Raw genomic sequence first — 23230 nt, 5'->3', positions numbered from 1 at the left:
GACTCCTCACCACCTCCCGGATACAGGCGAAGCCTGGCGCCAAAGGCCCTCTGCATCTGACTCCAGTCTTTCCAAGTTCATTTGCAGTCTCTCTGCAGGAGCCCTCACTGCAGTCAGACCCTTTCTGTTTCCTTGTGTTCCCTTTAAACGGCTTCCGTCCTGCTTTAAGTTATCTTATTTTTATGTTGTACCTGCAAACTACCCCAGGTCCTGTGGGGAGTACATGGCTTATAAAACTTACATAAAACCAGGTCTCGGGCTTCCCAGGTGGTGCAGTGGTTAAGAATCCGCCTGCCAATGCAGGGAACACGAGTTTGAGCCCTGGTCCGGGAAAATCCCACATGCCGCGGAACAGCTAAGCCCGTGCGCCACAACTCCTGAACCTGCGCTCTAGAGCCCATGAGCCACAACTACTGAGCCCACGTGCCACAACTACTGAAGCCCATGCATCTAGAGCCTGTGCTCCGCAACAAGACACTGCGATGAGAAGCCCTCGCACCACAGTGAAGGGTAGCCCCCGCTCGCCGCAACTAGAGAAAGCCCGTGCGCAGCAACGAAGACCCAACGCAGCCAAAAATAAAGAAAAAATAAGTAAAATAAATAAAAATTAATTAATTAAAAAACAGGTCTCATCTTATTCCCTAAGCGCACTGTGTGTCCCCTGGCCTCTGTGCTTCATTTGCCCCCTTCTTCCTCTTGGGGTGCTCTCCTGTGCCCCACTCTCCCTCTGACCGCTGCAGTCAGTCGGTAACCGTTACGCCTGCCTTATATGATCAGTTATCCTTTCCCATGTCACCCATCTCGTCTTGTTGGTCTCTTGAAAAGCAGTGGTACTGTTTTTCACGATGCCTGTAGCCTTCCTCCAGCACTTTGGGTGGTGCTTGGGCATAGCAGGCTCTCAGCCGGTATTTCTGGGTGACCACCACAGCCTCTAGAATCCTCAGCTTGGCAGATTGGGCAATGTGACTTCATAAATTTGTCAAGGATTATGACGTTGAGAAGGACGGATTCTTACTAACCGATGTTATAGAACAGGGGTCCCCAACCCCTGGGCCATGGACCGCTACCGGTCTGTGACCTGTTAGGAACTGGGCCGCACAGCAGGTGGTGAGCAGCGGGCGAGCGAAGCTTCATCTGTATTTACAGCCGCTCCCCATCGCTCGCATTTCCGCCTGAGCTCCACCTCCTGTCAGCATTATGGTGAGTTGCATAATTATTTCATTACATATTACAATGTAATAATAATAAACGTAAAGTGCGCAATAAATGTAAGGTGCTTGAATCATCCCAAAACAATCTCCTGCCCCTCCTTCCCCCCCTGCCCCCCCCCCCGCATCCGTGGAAGAATTGTCTTCCACGAAACCAGACCCTGGTGCCAAGTTGGGACCGCTGTTACGGAAGATGATTAATCTGAATTATTTAAAGAAAGATAACCCTAGACATGCGTATACAAGGGCATTTCCTCCTTTCTGTTAGAAATCAGAGATTACTTTACTAAGCACAGAACTTGAGCAGAGCGCATTATGTGCTTTTATGGATACCTGTAAATTATGAAAACATTCTCTGCTTCAGGGATATTTCTCTCTAAAGAACCCCTATCTGGCATCTAGGTTCAAATACCTTCTTTCCCCGCTAAACAGTGAGAAATGTCAGACTCTTTTTTTTACAGACTTCGCTGAGACAGCTATCACTTATCATTGTAACATCAGCCCTCTTTATTTTGGTATGTTCGGCGTGTTTGGCATAGTTCCCAAATTTATATATATTCTGGTTATTTATATTTTAGGTTCATCATTTCTGAGTCACAAATAAGATGGCATCTTAAATCCTGGTTTGTAATTTTTGAGAATTCCTTCTTTTAGGATCTGCAGATCTCTATTTATAAGACAGTACAGCGTAACACCCCTACTAGGGGAATGACAGATGCTGTGCCTCAATTCTAGGCGGCTCAATCCAAAATCCCATATAAGTAAGGAGTCCAGAATAGTGTTTGTTCTGCCATTAATGAATCAGTGGTACCCTGGGTGTGTGAGAAATGCTATTTTTAAACCCATTGGTGACTTCAGTGATAAAGAGGGTACAGCCTGTGCCTTGCCAGGCTTGTGAGCTTCCCATGAGTAATACTCATGGTTATTATGACGTCAGAACTTGACTGTTCTTTACCAGGAACATAACCGTTGCATCATGCAACTGGGGACAGGGTGTGAAAAGTCCATTTTTCCCAGAGAACACAGCAGCGGCACAGGGCATCAGCTGGTTCTCCCACGAGGGCACGTAAGCCTAAATTCTGTAGTGCCAAACTCCTGTTTGGGTTTGGAGAGCAGCTTCCCATTTTGGTCACTGCAGAGTCATTTGCCTCAAAGTTTCCAAACCAAACAAGAAGCATTTGTGATGGGTGATCTTATACCTTCCACTTGCTCAGGAAAGTTATTGGGTGGGGCTTAATGCATGTACACCTGAAGTCACTAATAGCTGTGAGGGTCAGAGCTGTTCCACCATTTGACCCACTGATCTCAGGAAGCATTTTCACAAAGCGCAGAAGTGATGCTAAAATATGGAAGCTAGGGACTGAACTATTTAATATTTTTTAAGTTGTCTCTAAAATATGTGTGCTCTGATTTTGGTGGGTGAGGATGCCGCACGAGCGTCAAAAGGTAATTACAATCAACCTCATTAATTCAGGCTCATTAGGGATAGGAGCATTAAGGAAGGTTACAGGGCTGGCTAGGATGGGCTAAGTTATACTGCGGCAGCAAATACCCCCCGCATTTCAGGGACTTAAAATAACAAAGGTTTGCTCCACCATCTTGCTGCCTGTCCCCCTTGAGTCAGCTGGGGTCTCCGCTCCTTCTAACCCTCATTCCATCCTTCCACCCACCCTGGGATCATCTCTGGTTACGTTCGCAAGGAGAAGTGGGACCAAATAGGCAAATTGCACACTGGCTGTAAAAAGCTTCTGCCCAGAGACGACACTTGTCACTTCCTTTTTATTAGCCAAGTTTAACCATATGGCCAAGACTAATTCCAAGTTACTTGGCTTTAGCCACTCGAGTTATAACAGGGATTTTCAAAATGCAGGGCTCAGAACAATTTATTGGGATGTAGAAGAAAATATTAGAATATGTGTATTTTATCTCATCCTTTTAAATTCTCTATTTTTGTGTTTTTTAATAAACATAAGAGTAAAGTAGAACATATATAATTTATTAAACATAATTCTCACATGTATTAGGGTCTTCAGTCTTTTTACTGATTGTCGATCAGAAATGCTTAGGTCATAGTTTATACAGTAGATACAAATGTGCAATGAGTACACTGTGCATAGAAACTGGGTCCTGTTTATGACCAGGAGTAGTGCTTTTCTTTTTAGTTTTTTAAAATTGAAGTATAGTTGGTTTACAGTGTTTCAGGTGTACAGCAGAGTGATTCAGTTATACAAAAATATGTATATATATTTATGTATTTTTCAGATTCTTTTCCATTGTAGGTTATTACAAGATATTGAATATAGTTCCCTGTGCTATACAGTAGGTCCTTGTTTATCCATTTTGTATATAGTAGAGTGCAGGAGTTGTGCTTTTGATTAAAATGTTACACAGAAAAGAAGGACATACGTTTTTAAGGTAAAGTACGTAAAATATAGAGTCTGTATCTGAATCTTCTGAATCCCTCCAAGTTTCCCCGGTGTCCTCTTCAGAATCGTTGGAAGTTGCTTCCTCCTGTCCAAACCTGCCTTCCCTCTAGGAACAGCATTTGAGATAAGTGACAAATGAGCTCTTGTCCCATTTCATTGTCTTTTCTGTCTTTCCTCGTCCGGTCATTCAGAAATAGGGTACCGAGGCCCTCGTCCAGCCAGGCGTGGTGCTGAGGGGACCCCTGGTACCCTGTGAACTTGGTTCATCTCAGGCAGCCGGCGTGTTGGCCGTGCTGCTTGTTAGATGGGCCTCGGCGAGCCAGCTGACCTCCCCCTCCCCCTCTGTCACCGGACACTTACGTAGAGCTCACTCTGGACCAGGCACTGCTCTAAGTGCATGATAGACACTGACTCATTCCCTTCATACCAGGACCCTGTGAGATACTGTCTCCATTTCAGAGAGGAGGAAGCTGGGGTGCCGAGGCTGCATCACTTGCTGAGACTCGCAGCTGGCAAGGGGCAGAGCCCACATCTGACACAGTGGCTGGGAACTCAGAAACGATCTGAATTGAGCCCTTGGAACACAAACCATTGTTAAGTTGGGACCAGCTATGTCACCAGCTGCCATCCTCTGTGCCCCAGAGCAGGACACGTGAGAGCTTTCTGACGCCTTCACTGTGCTCCGGGGGTGGGAAGCAAGACCTGGTATCATCAGAGTGGGCACCTCCCCTCAGGCCGTGTGCCACTGGCCAGCACTGTGGGGTTGCTGGGTCACAGCAACACCAGGACTGGTTTGATGACAGTGACTCACAGCATAAAAATGTCCTCGCAGCGGCCCAAAGAGCCCGCTTTAATTTGCGCGGCTTAGAACGGGCTGTTGGTTGTCCTGCCAAGGGATCCCTGTGCCAGCTGGTTTTTATATCTGCAACATCCACACACAGATACATGCCTAAATATTGTGAATAATACCATGCAGCATTTTTCTTGTGCTAGATAGTTTACAAAACACATCGCAGTGTTCCTTTATTATTCTGCATGTGCTCACAGTACCATTTCACTTGCATTCTGTGTTCTCCCTTCCCATCTTGTATTTCTTTTTCCTTTTCCTCTTCCCCAACCTTACTCCCTTCCAGCATCCCAGCCTGCTTTTCCCCCATCCCTCCGGTTTTTCTTTATGTCTTTCCGCCCCCCTTCCTCCCTTTACACCATCGGGCGGCGTTTCCTCTACCTTTTCCCAAATTGATTGCTAGTTGAGTTTCATCAGACGTCAGTTAAAGGCAAACTGAGAGTAATGAAAAAATTCTCCGAGGAGCAAAGGAGCTGTAACGTAGAGTTACTGTTGTAAACAGCAGTCACCATTTAAATCAAGTAGGAAGGATTATATTACCGTGCTTTTAAGAGGAGGGATGAAAGAATATTGTCTTTGAAGAGAACCCAGGAAAAAGAGGTCTGTGCACTTGGCCTCATGGGCATCCCTGGGTCTGTATGACATCTTCACAAAGCTTTCTTTGCAGGTAGGTAGCAGCCCCCGAGAGAAATGTTCAAAGAAATACATAAACATGAGTGCAAGAGGCAGCGACAGGTGTTGCACTGAAGGCAGGACGCAGATGGTGGTCTCTTGTCCTGGTTTGTCTGTACAATAGCAAGAAGCTGAGGTTTAGAGAGGGCAGGTCCAAGGAAGTGCTGGCCGGGACTCCTTAACTGTTGCCATAGCCGGTGAGAACAGACTGAACTTTTCTGTGCCTTCCAGAGGAGTCACATGTTGATCACGAAGAACAAACATACTTGCATAAAGAGAAGAGGTGTTTAGCAACCCCCTTCCGGGCCTCGGAATTCAGATGGGGGCGTGTAAGGCTAGGATGCTTCTCCTGTCTATCAAGCGAGAGGCTGAGAAGACAGGCTGTCAGGGCAGACTGCTGTTCGGCCAGCGTGACTCTGCAGTTGTTATAAATACTTTATCGTAGCTTGAGTACAAACATGTTTTCTCAATGAAATATATCCTGAATTACATCCCAGAGAGTATAGTTTCCTAGGGCTACTATAATCAAGTACCACAAACCGGGTGACCTAAAACAACAGATATTTATTCTCTCAGTTTTGGAGCCTGTAAGTCTGAAACCAAAGTGTTAGCAGGGCCATGCTCCGGCTGAGACTCAGGGCAGAACCCTTCCTCGCCTGTTCCCTAGCTTCTGGTGACCCCCAGCCATCCTCAGCGTTCCTTGGCTTTTGCAGCTACATCACTCCAGGCTCTGTCTCTGTCCTGATGAGGCATTCTCTCTGTGTGTCTGTGTCCTTTCTCCTTTTCTTATAAGGACGCCAGTCATATTGGATTAGAACTCACACTACGGCCTCATCTTACCTTGATGACACCTGCAAAGATTCTAGTTCCAAATAAGGTCACATTCACAGGTGCTAGGGGTTAGGACTCCAACATACCTCTTGAGGGGTCACTTCTTAATAGAATTTACCCAGAGTAACAGAGTAATAGATTTATATAATTTGTTGGTGTAAAAGAAAGTTGACAGTGGCTCAATAATAAGAACACCAAAATGGAAAAGAGTAAAGTAGGTTTTCAATTCCGATTCTGAGCGCGCCAAACATTGCTGAAGGAGAAGCTAATTAAATTCACAAGACAAATTAGTTGTGGGCTGGGCATAGGATGGGTAAGGTTAAATAAAACACATAATTTGGTAAGAGGAATTTAAGAATAACAACTTCTTTTTTGCCTAAAAGAGAAAACAAGCCTGCCAGATTTTTAGTCTTGATTTGGACCTTATCAGCCATTTCTGAAGGGTAGAAAAATTCAATCTGAGGCTTACCCTAGCATCGCCAGACACGTAGCTAACCCCTCAGTACCTGCCCCCGCCGCAGCTCACCGCTTTCTTGAGGTATTCAGTCCGGGGACACAGTGCTTTTGTAAAGATTTGTTGTGACTCAAACACCTGAAAATTAATGCTGCTGAGACTTTGACTGCCTCATTTAGAACATTTCAGGGACAATGTGAGCAGCCTGCTAGATCTTTGAAAAATGTGTATTTAAATGAAATTCTGGGTTAAACCCAGAAGTATAGCTGATTTTGTTTTTCCGGTTTGTGGGTGTGTTACCTTTTTCATCCCACCAGATGTGTTTAAATGTTCTCTTCTTGAGATCCTCAGTTGGAAAGAAGATGCAAAGTTGAAAAATGTAAGCCTCTACCACCTTTGGACTAAAAGGACAACATGGGTAGCAGAAGGGAAGTAGAGTGTGTCTGAGAGAAGACCCATCCGAGGCTCTATTAAGGCGAGAGTGGCCCTGAAGAAGGAAAGTTCCTCGTCCTCGCCCAGCCCTCACCTGATTTGCCTCTTGAGCGTACTCATGTCTCCTTCAGAAATGTTTGGAGCACTCAGAATCTGAGCTAGAAACTTAGTTTACTTTCCCATTTTGGTATTATTAATATGTGACTTTCAATTCGCTTTTATACCAGAATGACTACAATTATTCCTCGATATACATTGCAGAGACATTCCTGCATGGCCTTTTCCGGAAGCACTGCATAAGTAACATAAACTTATGCAGAATTTAATTTGAAATAATCACTTCGCTTTTGCTTGTATCATATTTGACTAACTGAAATCCCCTCCTGGGTCCATTGAGGCAAGATATAGGGAAATTACAACATGGAATGTCTTATCTCCAAGGAGGGAAAAACAGAGAGAGTTCTTTTAAAATATGGCAATATATCCTGAGAAGGTTATGCGTTAGTAAAATGCATTCGGTTTCCTTAAACCTTCCGTTAAGGGTTGAATTGTCTCCCTAACCGCCTTGCCTGTAAAAACACATGTTTAACTCTTAACTCCATTACCTCAGAATGTGACCTTATTTGAGGAAGGGTCTTTACAGAGGTAGTCAAGTTACAGATCATTAGGGTGGGCCCTAATCCTATATGATTGGTGTCCTTAAAAAGGGGAAATGTGGACCTAGAGACATGCACAAAGGGAAGACAGCCCCCTGCAAACCGTGGAGAGGCCTGGAGCAGATCCTTTCCCTCAGGGTCCTCAGAAGGAACCAATCCCTGCCAACACCCTTCCAGCCTCCAGAACTGCAAGACAACGAATTTCTGTTGTTTAAGCCCCTCAGTCTGTGGTGGTGTGTTATGGCCATCCTAGCAAATACATACACCTATGTTGAGAAGTATTTTTTTTAAATAATTAACGTTCTTAATTAATGCAATTATTGCTTGAAAACAGAGTTTTTGAGGGTTTTTTTATACACTTGTTTTCCTTTCATTGATTCTCCAGTTTCCTGGAGAAAGAAACTGAAGAGCATGTTTGTTTTATCGGTATCATTCTTTTTTTTCACCAGAATTTTCTTGGATTGGTCATGTTTAGATTGCTTATGAACACTTGGCAACATGGCCTCTAGAGAATCAATTTATAGAGCCTACAGTTACTTACCCACTGCAGTGAAAGGCCGGCACATCCATAGTGCTTTATGGCTTAGTCCCAGGCAACGAGGCAGAGTCACAGGAAGGGGAATTTGAGAGAGGCTTGACTCTGTTATAGGTGAAGTTAGCGACTTTCAGAAAGAGAAAGTAAGTCTGAACGTGGATAAGGGCTGATTTGGACAAATAATGAGCCAGTAGGTAGATAGATATGTGGAGAATTTGCAAATGGTAGGAAAAGGATGTTTTCTCAACTGGAGAAACAAAGCTTATGGTAGAATTTGCAGATTCAAGGAAGATGACGTAAAAGATTTTGAAAGTCCTTAAGAGAATCATATTTCTTGGGAAAGCAAGGGGCATAATATGATGCACTTGGTTCTCTTCCCAGGGGAGTGCCACTTCTTTCTCTCCTCCTGACCCTGTGGGAAAAGGGGGCTGGTGGCTTATTCCTAGCCAGGCCCAGTAGCGCTTTCTCTGTTTTCATTCTCCTGGATCAATCCCTTAATTGTTTTTTGGGTTTTTTTTGCTTTTGCTTTTTCATCGTTTTATACTTGACTTCTTCACTGTGACTCATACTGTCCTCCTCATACTGTTTGACAACGTCTGTGCCCCCAAGGATTACTTTATTTGCCATCTGCTCTACTTTCTACACCAATTCTCCTGGGAAACAGCTTTACCCACATGGATTCCATTTTCATCTAGTTGTTGTTGGCAGCCCTCAGGTCAACGACCCCTCGCCCATTCTCCCATCCTGGTTTTTCTGTTGGTACATATAGAACGTCGTCTCCTCTCTGTTGTTACTAATGCCTTCAGTGAAACCTCTCCAAAATCGAGCTCTTCCTTGGGACTTCCCTGGTGGCGCAGTGGTTAAGAATCTGCCTGCCAGTGCAGGGGACACGGGTTCGAGCCCTGGTCCAGGAAGATCCCACATGCTGCAGAGCAGCTAAGCCCGTGCACCACAACTACTGAGCCCGCGTACCACAACTACTGAAGCCCACACGCCTAGAGCCTGTCCTCTGCAACAAGAGAAGCTACCGCAATGAGAAGCCCGCACAGCGCAACGAAGTGTAGCCCCCGCTTGCCGCAACTAGAGAAAGCCCGCGTGCAGTAACGAAGACCCAACGCAGCCAAAAATAAATGTTAATAAGTTAATAAATAAATAAATTAATTTTTTAAAAATCGAGCTCTTCCAGCTCACTTGGCTCTCATCTTCAGCAACACCGTTCCTTTCCCAGTCTCTTTGGGATGTGACCCTTTGATTTCGGTCTTTTTCCCTTTCCATATTTTTGTCACTGTCCTACTGGTATTTGTTTAGCCATATTTTTGACCTTACCCCTTTGTCCTTGGTCTTATGCATGGATTGGTCCAGGGTCACCTTGCCCTCTCCCCGCTCTGATTCATCCTGTGCAAGCTTAGCCCATCTTATTGATTTCCATTGTCTTTTCAAAATGGTTTATCTTCATTCAGGATTCAGCTCAGCAAATGAGTACTAGATGCTTGATTGTCAATGACCAGCGGCTCCTGACACTGTAACTTTGGTAAATTAAGCACTTCCCCGCCTCAGAGTTTCAGTATGAATAGCTGAACAGTGAAGGTTTCAACTTGGATCTCTTGTCAGTGCTTGTAATTCATCGTGTTCAAAACCCATTCCATTATCCCATCCCCCAAGAGAAACAACACTTTAAGACCACCTCCCATCTTCCGTGTCACCATCTGTGGAACCCCCGCTCCTTTCAGGCCCCCAGACATATTCGATTGCTCCCTCGCCTTTGCCCTTGCGTCCCGTCTGTCAGTGCGTCTTGCCTCTCTTCTCCGCACCGTCTTATGTTTCTGCTCCTTCCTTTCCTTTTTCTCAGGCAGGGTCCTCAGTGCAGGTCCCCATTACCTCCCCCCTGGACTGCTAGGACAGCCCAGGTCAGCTCACCCAAGACCGGTGAAGTTTACCTCTTTCAGGAGGTAAATTTATTTTATTTGAACAGTTTTGAGTGGTTGTATTTCCCAGATGTCATAATAACCAGAGGATAGAGAAATGCAGGTGACTTGGGAGTGCTGTCGTGGGGTCCATTGTGTTACCAGGTGGCGTGCGGTCGGCGTGCCCCGTACCTTAGATCAGTCTCCTCTCACACACCAGCTTTCATCTTGCCTTGGCTGTTTTGCTACCTGTCTCCTTATCTGGTGCTTTAACTCCGAGACCCTAAAGCATGAAGAAGAAGGGTTAACAGCACAGATTTGGTAGTCAGGCAGACCTTAGTTCAAATCCCAGCTCTGCTGGTAGTAGCAAAGTGAGCTTGGACAAACTGTGTCATCTCCCTGCACTCCACTTACCCATCTGTAAAACGGGAAATGCACCTGACCTTACGGTTGTGGGGTGTGTGCACCTGGAGTCTGACACAGAGAGCAAACCCAGTAACGATAGCCACTCTACGACTTGTTAATGGAGTGTTAGATGACAGTCAGTATAAAGTGAGTGGCTTTAGTGGTAGGGCTTCACACCAGCCTTTTCAGTATTTAAAAATTACTTCTAGAAGATTGAAAGTGCCAGGAGAGGACAATTCTGGGTAAGTAGGCTGTTGGTGCCCACAGTGTAGACTGGTAGTTGCGTTGGGGGTGAGCATTTGTTAATGTATTAAATGCTCCTAAGTTGTTGTCTCCAAGCAAAGCTTCAGCTTCCTGAGGGCAGAGACCACAGTGCTGGCTGCAAGCCCCCAACACCCAGTTAGCAGGAGCTGGAACACTGTCCTTGTGCCCTTCAAAAGATATTAACATCTTTCTAGTCGCAGCTCAAGTCTTACTTACCTCCCCTGTAAACCCTTGCCTAACCACAGCCCATAGTGATTCCTGCCTCTGAACTCCTGTTGCATTTACTTCGGCAAGTTGCTTACGTTGCCCAGAATTGCCAGTTGTCCTTTTTACTTTGCACTGAACTTGGCGCCCCCATGAGATTTTAAGCTCCTTTAGCGCAGTGCCGATGTCTTAGGTGTCTTGCGCTTCCTTTTGTCCCCAGCTCCAGTCTTTTTATATAGAGGGCCCTTGATGGGATCAGTAGTATCGTGATTGTCGTTATTGATAAAGAATGCTGTAGAGCTTGTGGTTGATCCTAAACTGCTCTGGTGGAATATACTACTCATTTAACATTACACAGCTAGCAGGTAAATAGACGTTGATGGAAAATGATAGACAAGCCCCACAGACATTTAGTATACACTGTTCTGGAAATGTATTATTTAGAAATGGGCTAACCTGAAATTATCTTTGTTACTACTTGTGAAATATATAAACTTGACAAGCAGGATTACTGTCATTAAAATTTATGAATATTGTTACCTATATCAGTGAAGAAAACTTTTCTATTACTGTTCAACCCCCTGAGGCATCCAATTATGGTAATCAGCGATTATACAGATTAACCCTTTTTAGGCGTTTTTAATGTCCATTCAGATGCGTATTTCTAACATTCGTATATTTTTTGAAATATTCTGTAATGTTACTGTACCTTATGTGCATAATGTGATATGCAAGAGAGATCTAGCAGTCAGCTGGGTACAAAAAAAAGAAAGATCTGTAGCTTCTCTCAGATACTTACTATTCGGTAGAAGTGTGTGGCCAAAGGACTACAGGAAGTGGGGAAGTTGGCACCTCCTAAACTAAGGTATTCTTTTTCTTTTTTTGGTCGTACTGTGCAGCTTGCCAGGGTCTTAGTTCCCCGGCCAGGGATGGAACCCATGCCCACAGTAATGGAAGCTTGGAGCCCTAACCACTGGACTGCCAAGTGAATTCCCAAACTAAGGTGTTCATGATTCTGTTCTCTTTAATAATATAACTGGATTCTGAGTGGTGATCTACAACACCAAAATTAAACTTTACATACTGATAAAAATGGTGCCACTGTTTCGCTTATAGTTCCTTCTCTCGAGCTTTGATAAGAGTCCAGTGAAATTGAATTCAGCTTAATTATTTTTTTAATCATAGTTGAACCCTCACTCATCCCTGTAGTATAGGCAGAGTCTGATCTTCCAGTAGATAATTTTGGGGTGGTGAAATGGAAAGGAAATGTACTCTGATGTGAAGCAACTTTTCAGTTCATCTAATTGTGAAATATAAAATTATGAAGAAACTAGGCAAATACGTGGAAAAAATGAACTAAATGAGCCAATCCTTTAACAAATGACCTTTTAAAAATTCTTGTGACTTAAGAGCTCAGGAAGATCATGAAGATTTTTAACTATCCTTTTTTTTTTAAGGTGGAAAAAATTATTCTTAACCCTAGAAAAATAAATTTCTCTTTAAACTATTAAGACAAAGTGGCACATAGAATTACCCAGATTTGAACTTCTGGGGTCAAGGTCTGGTTTTTCCACTTCTTATGGGAGCCTCAACCCATCACTTGACTTCCTAGTTTTCAAACTAGGACCCTTGTAAGAATGAAAGTGGAGAGGATGCTCTTACTAATTCATTTGGAATAACAGGGGTAATTCTGGACTGTCCCAAAGTCGGATGCACGTTTACCCTGTTCGTAAAACATCCTGCCCAGAGCCTGGTCCTTACTGGGTGCTCAGGATTTTAGAATCTGGAGAATCATGAGACTCCTGAGTAATAGGGTTTGAATTCAAGTGTGACAGCATTTGATGGACGTAAATGGCAGCTCTAATAAAGAGTAGAAGGCAAATGTTTTAAAAATATTATTTTGAAATGCAGACTTCCGTGCATATCTTTTTAAAAATGCAAAATGAGCATGTGAATAAAATGGCTAAAAGAGGATCCAGTGCTTTCACTGCCTTTAGCAGTGTCAGAAATGCACCCTAGGTGGCTGGGACCTGGATTTGTTTGGGGCATGAAAGAAGCAGTCTTTCATCTTTGTGGTAATAAGAAATGACTTATTACAAGTAATGGAGTTTAATTCTGCTAACTATAGGATGTATTTTAGTGCCTATTTTATAGGGGCTGTATTTCATTTGCCATATGCAAGGAAGGACATATTACAGTTGTGTAGTACAAGTTGACTTAAATTTTAATAAATTAGTTTTTAAATGCTTTTTACTGGTCACTTTTATAACATCTGCATAAACTTGTATCAGTAACATTAAAAAGCATGCAGGGCCCTGATGAATATCTAATATTCAATGCTTATAATTTCGACCTTCTTATGAGACAGATGGTAACAGCGATGTGCCTTTTAGAAAGTTTAGTTCTAAATTGTGGTGACTCACTGCTTTCACATGAGTGACAATGCGGTAGTCCTGTCAGGAGTTATTTTGGGAGGCTACTCGGGCTTTTGTGGAACAGTCTGGGTCTCGTGGCCCCCTCTAGGGAGCAGGTATGAGTTTTGCAGATTTATCTCACAGTGATTTCCCTGGTGCCTCACTCCCCATGGGCTCAAAACCTGCCCTCACGCCCATATGGTAAGAGCCTCCCAGTCTCCCAAGGAAGGTGGAGAAAAATTCACTTCCTCTTCCAAGAACCAAATAGGAAGGGCAGAGATGACTTAAAACGTGATTGAAATGGTGACGTAGGATCAAACTGAAAATGCCCGTTAAACCCCCTGCCTTTTCTGAGAAGAAAATTGACAGATAAGGAGGGCAGCAGGCCTTGAAGAGCACAAAGGTCAACACAGAAAGAAATGAGAGGAAACAGCTCTTCCTAGAGTGGAAAACATAAAGGCCCTTGCCTTCCTCGGCCCCAGCCTTGGGGATCTGAATAAATAGAATGCAAAGGGTGTGGGCTGGGATTCTCCACGAATCAGGAGTACTTGTTCCAGAAAAATAATCTCAAGGAGAAATGTTTGGCAATAAGTTTGGTTATTCCTGTAGGATTGTTTTGAGACTAAGCTACGCAACTATCAGCAACGGTTTATCACTTATAAGATAGTTTAGAGATTTAAAAATAAGTAACAGTAGTAGTAATAATAATAATTGCTCTTATTATTATTGAAGACTTTCTTTACCTATATTTTCTTTGAGCAGTTTGCTTCACAGAGCAAAATGACCCCTGCTACAGAATAAAGGTAATAAGACTGTAATGGCAAACTTCCAGCTCTAAGATAAATAAGTTCTGGGATGTTAACGTACAGCCTGTGACTGTAGTCAACAACTGGGTATTGTGTACTTGAAAGCTGCTAAGAGAGTAGATCTTAAATGTTCTCACCACACACACACACAAAAGGTAATTAGGTGATGGAGGTGGTAACTAACCTTATTATGATCATCGTTTTGCACCATATTTTCGTATCAAATCATCACGTTGTACACGTTAAACTGCCACGATTTTATGTGTGTTATATCTCAGTCAAGCTGGAGGGGGAAATAAGGCTGTATCGGGAATTGCTAATCTACTTCTTAGAATAGTGGCTGCTGACCTTATAAAGGAGCAGCAGTGGCCACACCAGGCCAGGCCAGAGTCTGCAGCAGGCGGTGCGGCGAAGGGTGTCTCTAGCCATGCAGGTCTCCTCTCTGATCCCGCGAATGTCACCAGAGGTACCCAGTGACAATTTCCACAATTTTATGACCCTTGGCTGTCATCCCAGTAGCAAATAAGTCATAAGCCATTCTCTTCCCCTCTGTAAAATTCCACTGCTACACCCTGGCCTTTCCACCAAGATTTTTCTGGAACAGTGAAAACAGAGAATAGAGCTACATCTCCTTTACGTAACATCAGCATATTTCTTCGGCCACCTCTGACCCCTCGCTGCCCCCCTCCCTGTCCTCCTGCCACAAAGCACTGAGGATGGAGCAGTGAGGGGCAAGCTCGATACCAAAGAATAAAGGAAATGCTTATTGCTTTGCCCCTTCAGTGGATACGTTACTAAAAGCTGAGGGATTGGTCATTTCTATGTTGTATAAAATATCTAGAACAATGTGGTTATTTAATACTGATAAATATAGAAAAGCTATTTTCTGTGTTATTATAGAATTAAGGGGAGATTGACTTGAACAAAAAGTACCATAGGAAGAAACAGGTAAAGTGTGAATTCTGAATGAGCAAGCCAAAATAGTCTTTGTCAGGCAGAAGGCTGTCTACAGAAGTATAGTCATGTTACACAAGTAGATGTTGGAGTTCAGGAACCAAACAAGAAAGGAAGCTTCTGTCAGATCTATGGGATCAGGGTCAAGGTAGGGTTCAGAGCAGGTGCTGGGTGTTAGACAGGTTGAGGTTGCTGCTGGGAAGTGAGAGCACATCCGGGATGAAGTATAGACAGAACATGACTGCTGACCCCAGGACAGGAGCTGCCTGGACTCTGCCTTAGTTTGGGTGGAAAAGTATTGGCAGGTTTTTCTTTATTCTCCAGAGTGAGGCCAGGTTCCATAGGTGCTTGTGACTGGTAATTGCTGTATAGCTAGAAAACTAAGCTCTCCTTGAAGCCTGATCGGTTAGAGTGCTTTATTCCATCAACTGAGTGCCTCCCATATGTAACAAACCCGGCTTAATGCTGGGGGAGAAAAGAAGTATAACCTGTGGCTCGCGCCTTCCCAATATAGCCTGGTTACGGAAACATGACTTAAACGTATAAAAAGTTATATAGCACAAAAGATAAGTAATTCAGTTCAAGACAAGAGATTCTGCAAGGCAGAAATGCAGTTTGTGGGCAAATGGGCAGTGCACATGGTAAGTGCCTTAGGAATGGAGAGTTGGGAATATCAGTGTAGGTTGGAGTTGTCTGGGAAGAGGAGGCATCTGAATTGTCTTATCTTTGGATAAGCTGAGAGAAGAGGTGAAGGCATGTCGGATGGGGGAATTGTGTAAGAGCATGGAGGTAGGAACTGTAAGAGACAGTCTAGAAACAGTGAGTAGAACAGCTTAATTAAAATTGAGGGTTCAGGAAGGTTAATAGTTGGAGGTGAAGCCAACAAAGCAGTTGAAATACAAATGTGAAGGTGTTAAGAGTCCTCAAATTTACCTTCTAGACACTAAGGAATCATTGAAAGTTTCTGGACAGAGACGTGACATGCTTAGAAATGTTCTAGGAAGAGAATCTGGTGGCTGAATGTGGGCAAATTAGAGGAAGAAAGAGTGTTCAGGTAGACCAGATGTCTGTGCTTGCTTTTGTCTACTGGAGAGTGATAAATGCTTTAACTATGGAAGAGGCAGCAAGAACAGAAACAAAGAGATGGTTACAAGAGACATTTTGAAGGACAGAGAAATGAGACTCCAAATCTTCTTGTCTATGGAGGCAAAGAAGAATCCTCAAAGGTTTGGAACCAAGTGACTAGAAGAATATTTTATGAACAGCCATGCAGACATTATCATGGAGGGTGAAATGGCTAGATTTTTAGGAAAAGGTAAGGAGTTCATCTTTGGAAGATCATCCTTGATTTTGTAGCAGGAGGCAGAAATACGTCACTGGAAGGCACAAGGGAGCATTTCGCCTGTGATGAACGTGTCGGGGTCGCCTGCATAGAGGTGACAGCTTCGATCCAGAGAGAACAGAGTCCAAACATTGGAGACGCCCACATTTTAAAGGAGGAAGAGGAAGAGGAACCAGCCAGCACACAATGTGCAGTCAGACGCGGGATAGGGAGGTTACAGATTCACACAGCACAGATAAGAGCATCAAGAAGGAAGTCGTGGTCAGCAGTATCAGATTGGTCAGTTGCCGAGAGGTCAAAGGGATTAGAGGCTGAAAAAAGGCCATGGGATTAGGCAATTAGGAAGTCGTTTACCTTTAAGAACAGAGTCCTGTAGTGTGTGTATGTGTGTGGGGAGATGGATTAAGGAGTGAGGCCTTGAAGAAAAGGGAGCATAAACCATTGATTACAGGTGAGAAGAAGGGAAGTATCAAAAAGGAAGAATACGGCTGTTACTCCTCTTACCTTCCAAGTTGGGAGTTGCCATGTGCAGATGTGAAGGCAGAAGAGAAAGATTGTCACTGATTCTTTTGGCAAAACTTTATTAAGTACCTACTAAGGACTTGGATCCAATCAACAGGGAGAAGTTGAAAGCCATCAGAGTGGACAGCGGAGGGAGCATAGCATTCAAGAGAAAATGAGAGAGGCTGAATCGTGAGAATAGGGGGAACTTCTAGTGTTGGAACAGAGAGACACCTCTTACTCTGAGACCAGAAAGATGGAAGAGAGGATGGATGCAAATTCAGGAGTGTTTTGAAATGAAGAGAATAAAGGTGGACAGCAAAGCTGCTGGCCTCAGGCTTCTGGACAAAGTGGAAGATGGGTTGTTGCTGAGAGAGAGGGTGGACTAGGGTGATGGGTGACGAGGAGAGAAGGAAAATGTTAAATAACCACCCTAGGTAATGCTACGGGGTCAGAGAGACACGAACACTGGGATCGCTAAACACCAACGGTGCTTGATGGAAACCCCACTTTCCTTATGCTTTTATAGGAAATGTTTCTCGACTGCAGCTTGGAAGACGGGCAGTGTTTCTGCTTTTACCTGTGAGGGCTTATCCTTCCTCATCTCCTTGTTGCTTCTCCTTAATTAATTTTTACGAATTTTTGTTTGTTTCCACTATCACCATAATCATAAGTTGTGCAGCCATTCCAGAGTTATGGTCTTACAGATTTCTGAGGTTATCTAAATTGTGGGTGAGGTTTTGATATGAAATAGTATTACTTTCTAGATAAATTTATTGATAGATAAATTTAGCAGGAGCGCTGAGTGAACAGAGCCCATGAATTGTGCTGCCCACTCCTCCCCTCCAAAACAAAGCTGATCAAATGATTTCAGACTATCTAAATGAAAACATCAGACCACCTGTTGGTCGATTCAACCCTGCAGAATCATTTAAGGTGACTGAGATGCCAGGGGGTCATTATGGTTCATCCAGAAGCCAGCAGATCACGAGTGGCTCTGTGCTCGGACCTGTATGGAAGCTGTTTCCTCACGTGAGTAAGCCTGACAGTCTTAGGGCCTGTGACAGAGGGGAGCTGGCCACGTGAGACACCTAAGTATGTGACAGCTGGGCCACCTGATACAGTCTTCAGTTTTAATAGGATTGCAGCCCAGTGAGAACTGAGGAAGAATTTGTTTCTATCACAAACAATATTTATTTTAAAAAAACGACATAATGAACTAAGTTCTGGTATTCTAATCGTGTTTCTGAGTCTTGAATGTATTCCCACCCTGCAAGTCTCCCACCCTCCTGATGGTGGCGGGCAGAACACTGGAACCCCTGGAGCCCACAGACTGAGTGACGAGCCGGTGCTTCTGGGTGGAATAGATTCACTTTTCCGACGTTGTTTCGAAGTGAGAAGACAGTATACTCTAGGACCCATGCTGCCGGTCCGAACTGCAGTGGCTCTGTCGCGTTCATTCGTGTAAGGGTGACTAAGATATTTCTTTTCGCCTTTCTCTTTCTCACAGGTATGGCCTCACATGTGCAAGTTTTCTCCCCTCACACCCTTCAATCAAGTGCCTTCTGTAGCGTGAAGAAACTGAAAGTAGAGCCGAGTTCCAACTGGGACATGACCGGGTACGGCTCCCACAGCAAAGTGTATGGCCAGAACAAGAACGCGCCACCATCCCAGCCAGCCGCCACGACCGTCAGCGCCTCCCTGCCCATCCCAAACCCCAGCCTACCGTACGAGCAGACCATCATCTTCCCAGGAAGCACTGGGCACATCGTCGTGACATCAGCAGGTAGCACTTCCGTCACCGGGCCAGTCCTCGGCGGACCGCACAACCTCATGCGTCGCAGCACTGTGAGCCTTCTTGATACCTACCAAAAATGCGGACTCAAGCGGAAGAGTGAGGAGATCGAGAACACGAGCAGCGTGCAGATCATCGAAGAGCATCCACCCATGATTCCGAATAACGCGAGTGGGGCCACTGTAGCCACTGCCACCACCTCGACTGCCACTTCCAAAAACAGTGGCTCCAACAGCGAGGGGGATTATCAGCTGGTCCAGCATGAGGTGCTGTGCTCCATGACCAACACTTACGAGGTCTTAGAGTTCCTGGGCCGAGGGACGTTTGGGCAAGTGGTCAAGTGCTGGAAACGGGGCACCAATGAGATTGTGGCCATCAAGATCCTGAAGAACCACCCGTCATACGCCCGCCAAGGTCAGATCGAAGTGAGCATCCTGGCCCGCCTGAGCACAGAGAGCGCCGACGACTTCAACTTCGTCCGTGCCTACGAGTGCTTCCAGCACAAGAATCACACGTGCTTGGTCTTTGAGATGCTGGAGCAGAACCTCTATGACTTTCTGAAGCAGAACAAGTTCAGCCCCTTGCCCCTCAAATACATTCGCCCGGTCCTCCAGCAGGTTGCCACAGCCCTGATGAAGCTAAAAAGCCTAGGTCTCATCCATGCGGACCTCAAACCAGAAAACATCATGCTGGTGGATCCATCTAGACAACCGTACAGAGTCAAGGTCATCGACTTTGGTTCAGCCAGTCACGTGTCCAAGGCTGTGTGCTCCACCTACCTGCAGTCCAGGTATTACAGGTAAGGCCGTTTGCCCCGAGACAGGAGATGCTGAATGCCCAGCGGCATTCCCGGAGCACGTGCAGTGTTGGTCGCTGCCTGGGAGGTAAGATTGCTGCCCTCAAGTGATCACGATTTAGTCGGGAAATTAGGACATGTGCACATTGAAATGATGATTAGAAGCCACGTAAGAATGGAGCCGAGTAAGATTCTTGGCGTAGAGGTTCAGAGTTGGGAGGGATTCCTGGGGGCTGTGGGCAAAGAGCAAAGGCATGGTCGGGGAGTCAGGTTGTCACGGACGGGTGGAATCCAGACATGGGTGAAGGAGCGAGAGAGACACGCATTATGATCCCTCTGGCAAGGGTGCGCAAGACTCGCACTGCAGACCGGGAGGACGCCCGCCTGGCAGAGCAGAGGATCCGTGGGTGGTGGAAAATCTGATTGCAGGGATAGGTTGGGACCAGGATGGTGGGGTCTTAGATACCAGGTGAAGGGGTTGCAACTGTGTCCATAAACGTGGAGCAAGTGCCGAAACATTTGGACGACAGAGGGTGGGTGATAGGATGAAAGTGATGCTCTGAGAAGATGACTCTGTGCCCGTGTGGGAAGGGGATGGGAGGAGGGGGGGTCTGTAGCCTAGGGACCAGTCAGCATGCTCCGGTGGTGGGAGAACTTTGGGCTCAGGAAGATGAAGGATTGTAGCACCCTTGGTTGGAAAGTGTGACGCTTTCATTCCTTCACTCGTTCAACAAGGATTTATTTCACTTCTAACGTGAGCCAGGCACAGTGCTGGGGACCGGGACACAGCCAGGAGGGCAGAGGCAAGGCCCATCTGGGGTCACCAGCCCATCCGAGGGATAGCCAGTGCCTTGGCCAGCTCCCCGCCGCCGTTGTCACTCTACACTTGGGGGTGCCAGTTCAGCAGGCCAGGCCGCTCCATCCTAGGTCTTGGCCTGAATTTAGGGTGAACTGCAGCAAAGTCAAGGCTGCTTGGGCTTTTATTATTTTGTTAACTTGATGCCGTTTAATGGACGATACCGGCTTTATTCATGTTTTCTAAAACTTGAGCTGAGCAACTTGTAAAAGTCTGTGGCATACTGCTTCCCACCCTGGCTCCATGTCAAAAGCACCGGTGGGTGGAGCGGGCTTTAGAAAATAACCTGATTTAGGTCCCAGTCCCCGCAAACTGAATCATCGACATCTCTGGGGGTGGCGTCCTATATGGGTGTTTGTCACAGCTCTCCTGGGGCTCCCAGTGCGCAGCCAGGGTTAGGAATCGCGGCTCTGGTGGGACCCAGATGAGAGCACTGGCTCTGGGGTCAGGAAAGCCTCAACCCTCCACTCGCTGAGCTGTGCGACTGGGCTGGTTGCCTCGTTTCTCTAACCCCTTCGTTCCTGACCCATAACCTGGGCGAGTCCGGGCAGCAGCCGTGTTGGGGCTGTTGGATGGCGGAGCCGGGACGCAGCTGGGTTCTTGGCTCCGTATCTGGCGTGTGGTCAGTGCACAGGGCTTGGATGGAAATGGGAAGCGAGTGAGTCTGTTCTGGGGAGATGGCGATGGGCTGTGTCTGAGGGCATGTTGAACGGTCTGGTGAAAGTGGAAGTTGGCGAGATACGAAGCTAAAACTCCCATGAGAAGATGGGGCTGACAACACATTTAAGAGGTTGACACGTGGGCAGCAGACCCAGGATCCCACGGCTCCTCCGTGACCGAGCCCTGCTGGCCCGACCCCCGAGTGAGCACGTGCTTTCCCCACACCTCCTTCCCGGCCACGGAGAAAGGCGGGGAATGTGCTTGAGCCGCGTCAGCACAGCTGGCCCGTCACGCGTTCTGAGGCACACCCGTCCCCCCCACGCCTTGTTTGCCGATTTGCTCACCCCTCCGGCCGGCCGGCTTTGTCACAGGTGCCCTCGCCCGGCCCTCAGCCCGTGGGTCTCTGTCCTTGACCTCGTACCCCTTCCCCTGGGAGGTCTGTGGCCACAGGCCACACGTCCACACTGCCCCCTCACCTCCCTCATCTCAGTCCCGAATTACACAAGTCTCTAGGCCCCTCCACCCGTGCTGTCCTCCCCCTGCCGCCTGCCCTGAGCATCCAGGAGGAGCCTCGCATCTGCGTTCCTGCTGGGCTCCGGGTGGGGTGGATCTGTACTGCTCACCCGGTTCCTCTCCGCTCACCAGCTTCTTAGACGCCTGCGGTTTGCTGTCAGGCCCGCAGCCCCAGAGCCAGGCAGAGGGGGAGGCTGTGAGCCCAGGGCTGTGGCCACCGAGGAAGGGGAGCCTGGGCCTGAAGGTGGAGGGAGCAGGCCCTGCGGACCCCCGGGAGAGGGTGAAGGAGGACGCTGGCCAGGGGCCGGAACAACAGGCGTGCTCTCTACAAAGTGCCCTTCTCTGAACGCAAGCTCTGGGTGGTACCATCTGGGGTCAGCAGCCCATCCGAGGGATAGCCAGTGCCTTGGCCAGCTCCCCGCCGCCGTTGTCACTCTACACTTGGGGGTGCCAGTTCAGCAGGCCAGGCCGCTCCATCCTAGGTCTTGGCCTGAATTTAGGGTGAACTGCAGCAAAGTCAAGGCTGCTTGGGCTTTTATTATTTTGTTAACTTGATGCCGTTTAATGGACGATACCGGCTTTATTCATGTTTTCTAAAACTTGAGCCGAGCAACTTGTAAAAAGGCTTTTAAAAATTCTATTTAAAAGGCAATGCAGGGGCTTCCCTGGTGGCGCCGTGGTTGAGAGTCCACCTGCCGATGCAGGGGACGCGGGTTCATGCCCCGGTCCGGGAAGATCCCACATGCCGCGGAGCGGCTGGGCCCGTGAGCCATGGCCACTGAGCCTGCGCGTCCGGAGCCTGTGCTCCACAACGGGAGAGGCCACAACAGTGAGAGACCCGCGTACCGCAAAAAAAAAAAAAAAAAGAAAGAAAAAAGGCAATGCATACTTATAGCCAAACTTGATGCACTGGGTAAGCTGACTTTGGGACTCTTGGCCTCGCTCGTGTTCTCACCTTCCTGTGCCCACGTGACGTGTGGCACCCCTCTCGCAGCAGACAGACTCTCCAGGCTTCCTGTGCTTTCGTGTCGGCCCCGGTGCCCGGGGACCGGGGACCCCAGCGCAGGAGCTCTGGGCGGCAGGAGAAACCGCTCCACCGGGTATGGAAGGCTCGTGTGCCGAGAGTCCAGGGCTCTCCTTAGCCCCCCTCTCCGTCTTCCACTTGCAGCCCCGGTGCCCCCATTTGCCTTGCAAGGCCCTCCCTCTGGTTGTGTTGTGACCCCTTTCTTTAGACCTCCTGTGACTGTTGCATAAATTTCTGAGCAGGACCTCTTCCTCCTGTGGTCGCTTTGACCAAAAAAGGCGAGAGTCCTTCGGGTCCTCCTGGTGGCCGCCTGTGCCCAGCTCTGCTTTAGGGGCACCGTCAACATGAAGCCAGCCCAGGGTTTCTGCCTGAAGTGACGCTTCATCTCTAAATTGGTCACAGCGTCCTGTTCCTCCCCCGGGGCTCGTCTGAACCCCGGAGTAGTTTGCTACCACACAGCAGTTTGAGGGTTTGAGGACAGCCTCCAGCCCGGTCGGCATCAATCCTTGCTCTGGGACAGCCAGCTCCCGGCCACATTGGTCCAGTCGATTTTCCTGATTGTGTTGCCTCTTACGGGGGAGAGGAGGTGGGTGGAGAAGGCTCCTCAGTGGTCCGTTGTTATCTGAGAAGGTCGGTGTTCTCAGCTGCGTCGTGAGAGACTGTGTTTGAGCCACCTGGAGTACAGGAGTCATCACCCTTCGACAGGGCCTGGGTCCCCCGGGCCCCCTGTA

General features: G+C 46.9%; 1 protein-coding gene across 7 annotated transcripts in view; it reads left to right on the top strand.

The window, feature by feature from the left end:
- The window catches only part of HIPK2 (homeodomain interacting protein kinase 2), a gene marked incomplete at its 3' end in the record, with an annotated part of 187498 nt that overhangs the window by 46229 nt on the left and 118039 nt on the right, over positions 1 to 23230 (top strand). For all 7 annotated transcript variants that reach the window (XM_079931134.1, XM_079931133.1, XM_079931132.1 and 4 more), the window contains exon 2: positions 18366 to 19449. In XM_079931134.1, coding sequence (XP_079787260.1) covers positions 18366 to 19449 — 1084 coding nt within the window. The remainder of the gene's footprint in view (positions 1 to 18365; positions 19450 to 23230) is intronic.

This window comes from Stenella coeruleoalba (assembly GCF_951394435.1).
Source record: "Stenella coeruleoalba genome assembly, chromosome: 9".
Lineage (NCBI taxonomy): Eukaryota > Metazoa > Chordata > Mammalia > Artiodactyla > Delphinidae > Stenella > Stenella coeruleoalba.
Note: the sequence above shows the minus strand (reverse complement) of the source record. Positions and strands in the feature narration are given on the sequence as shown.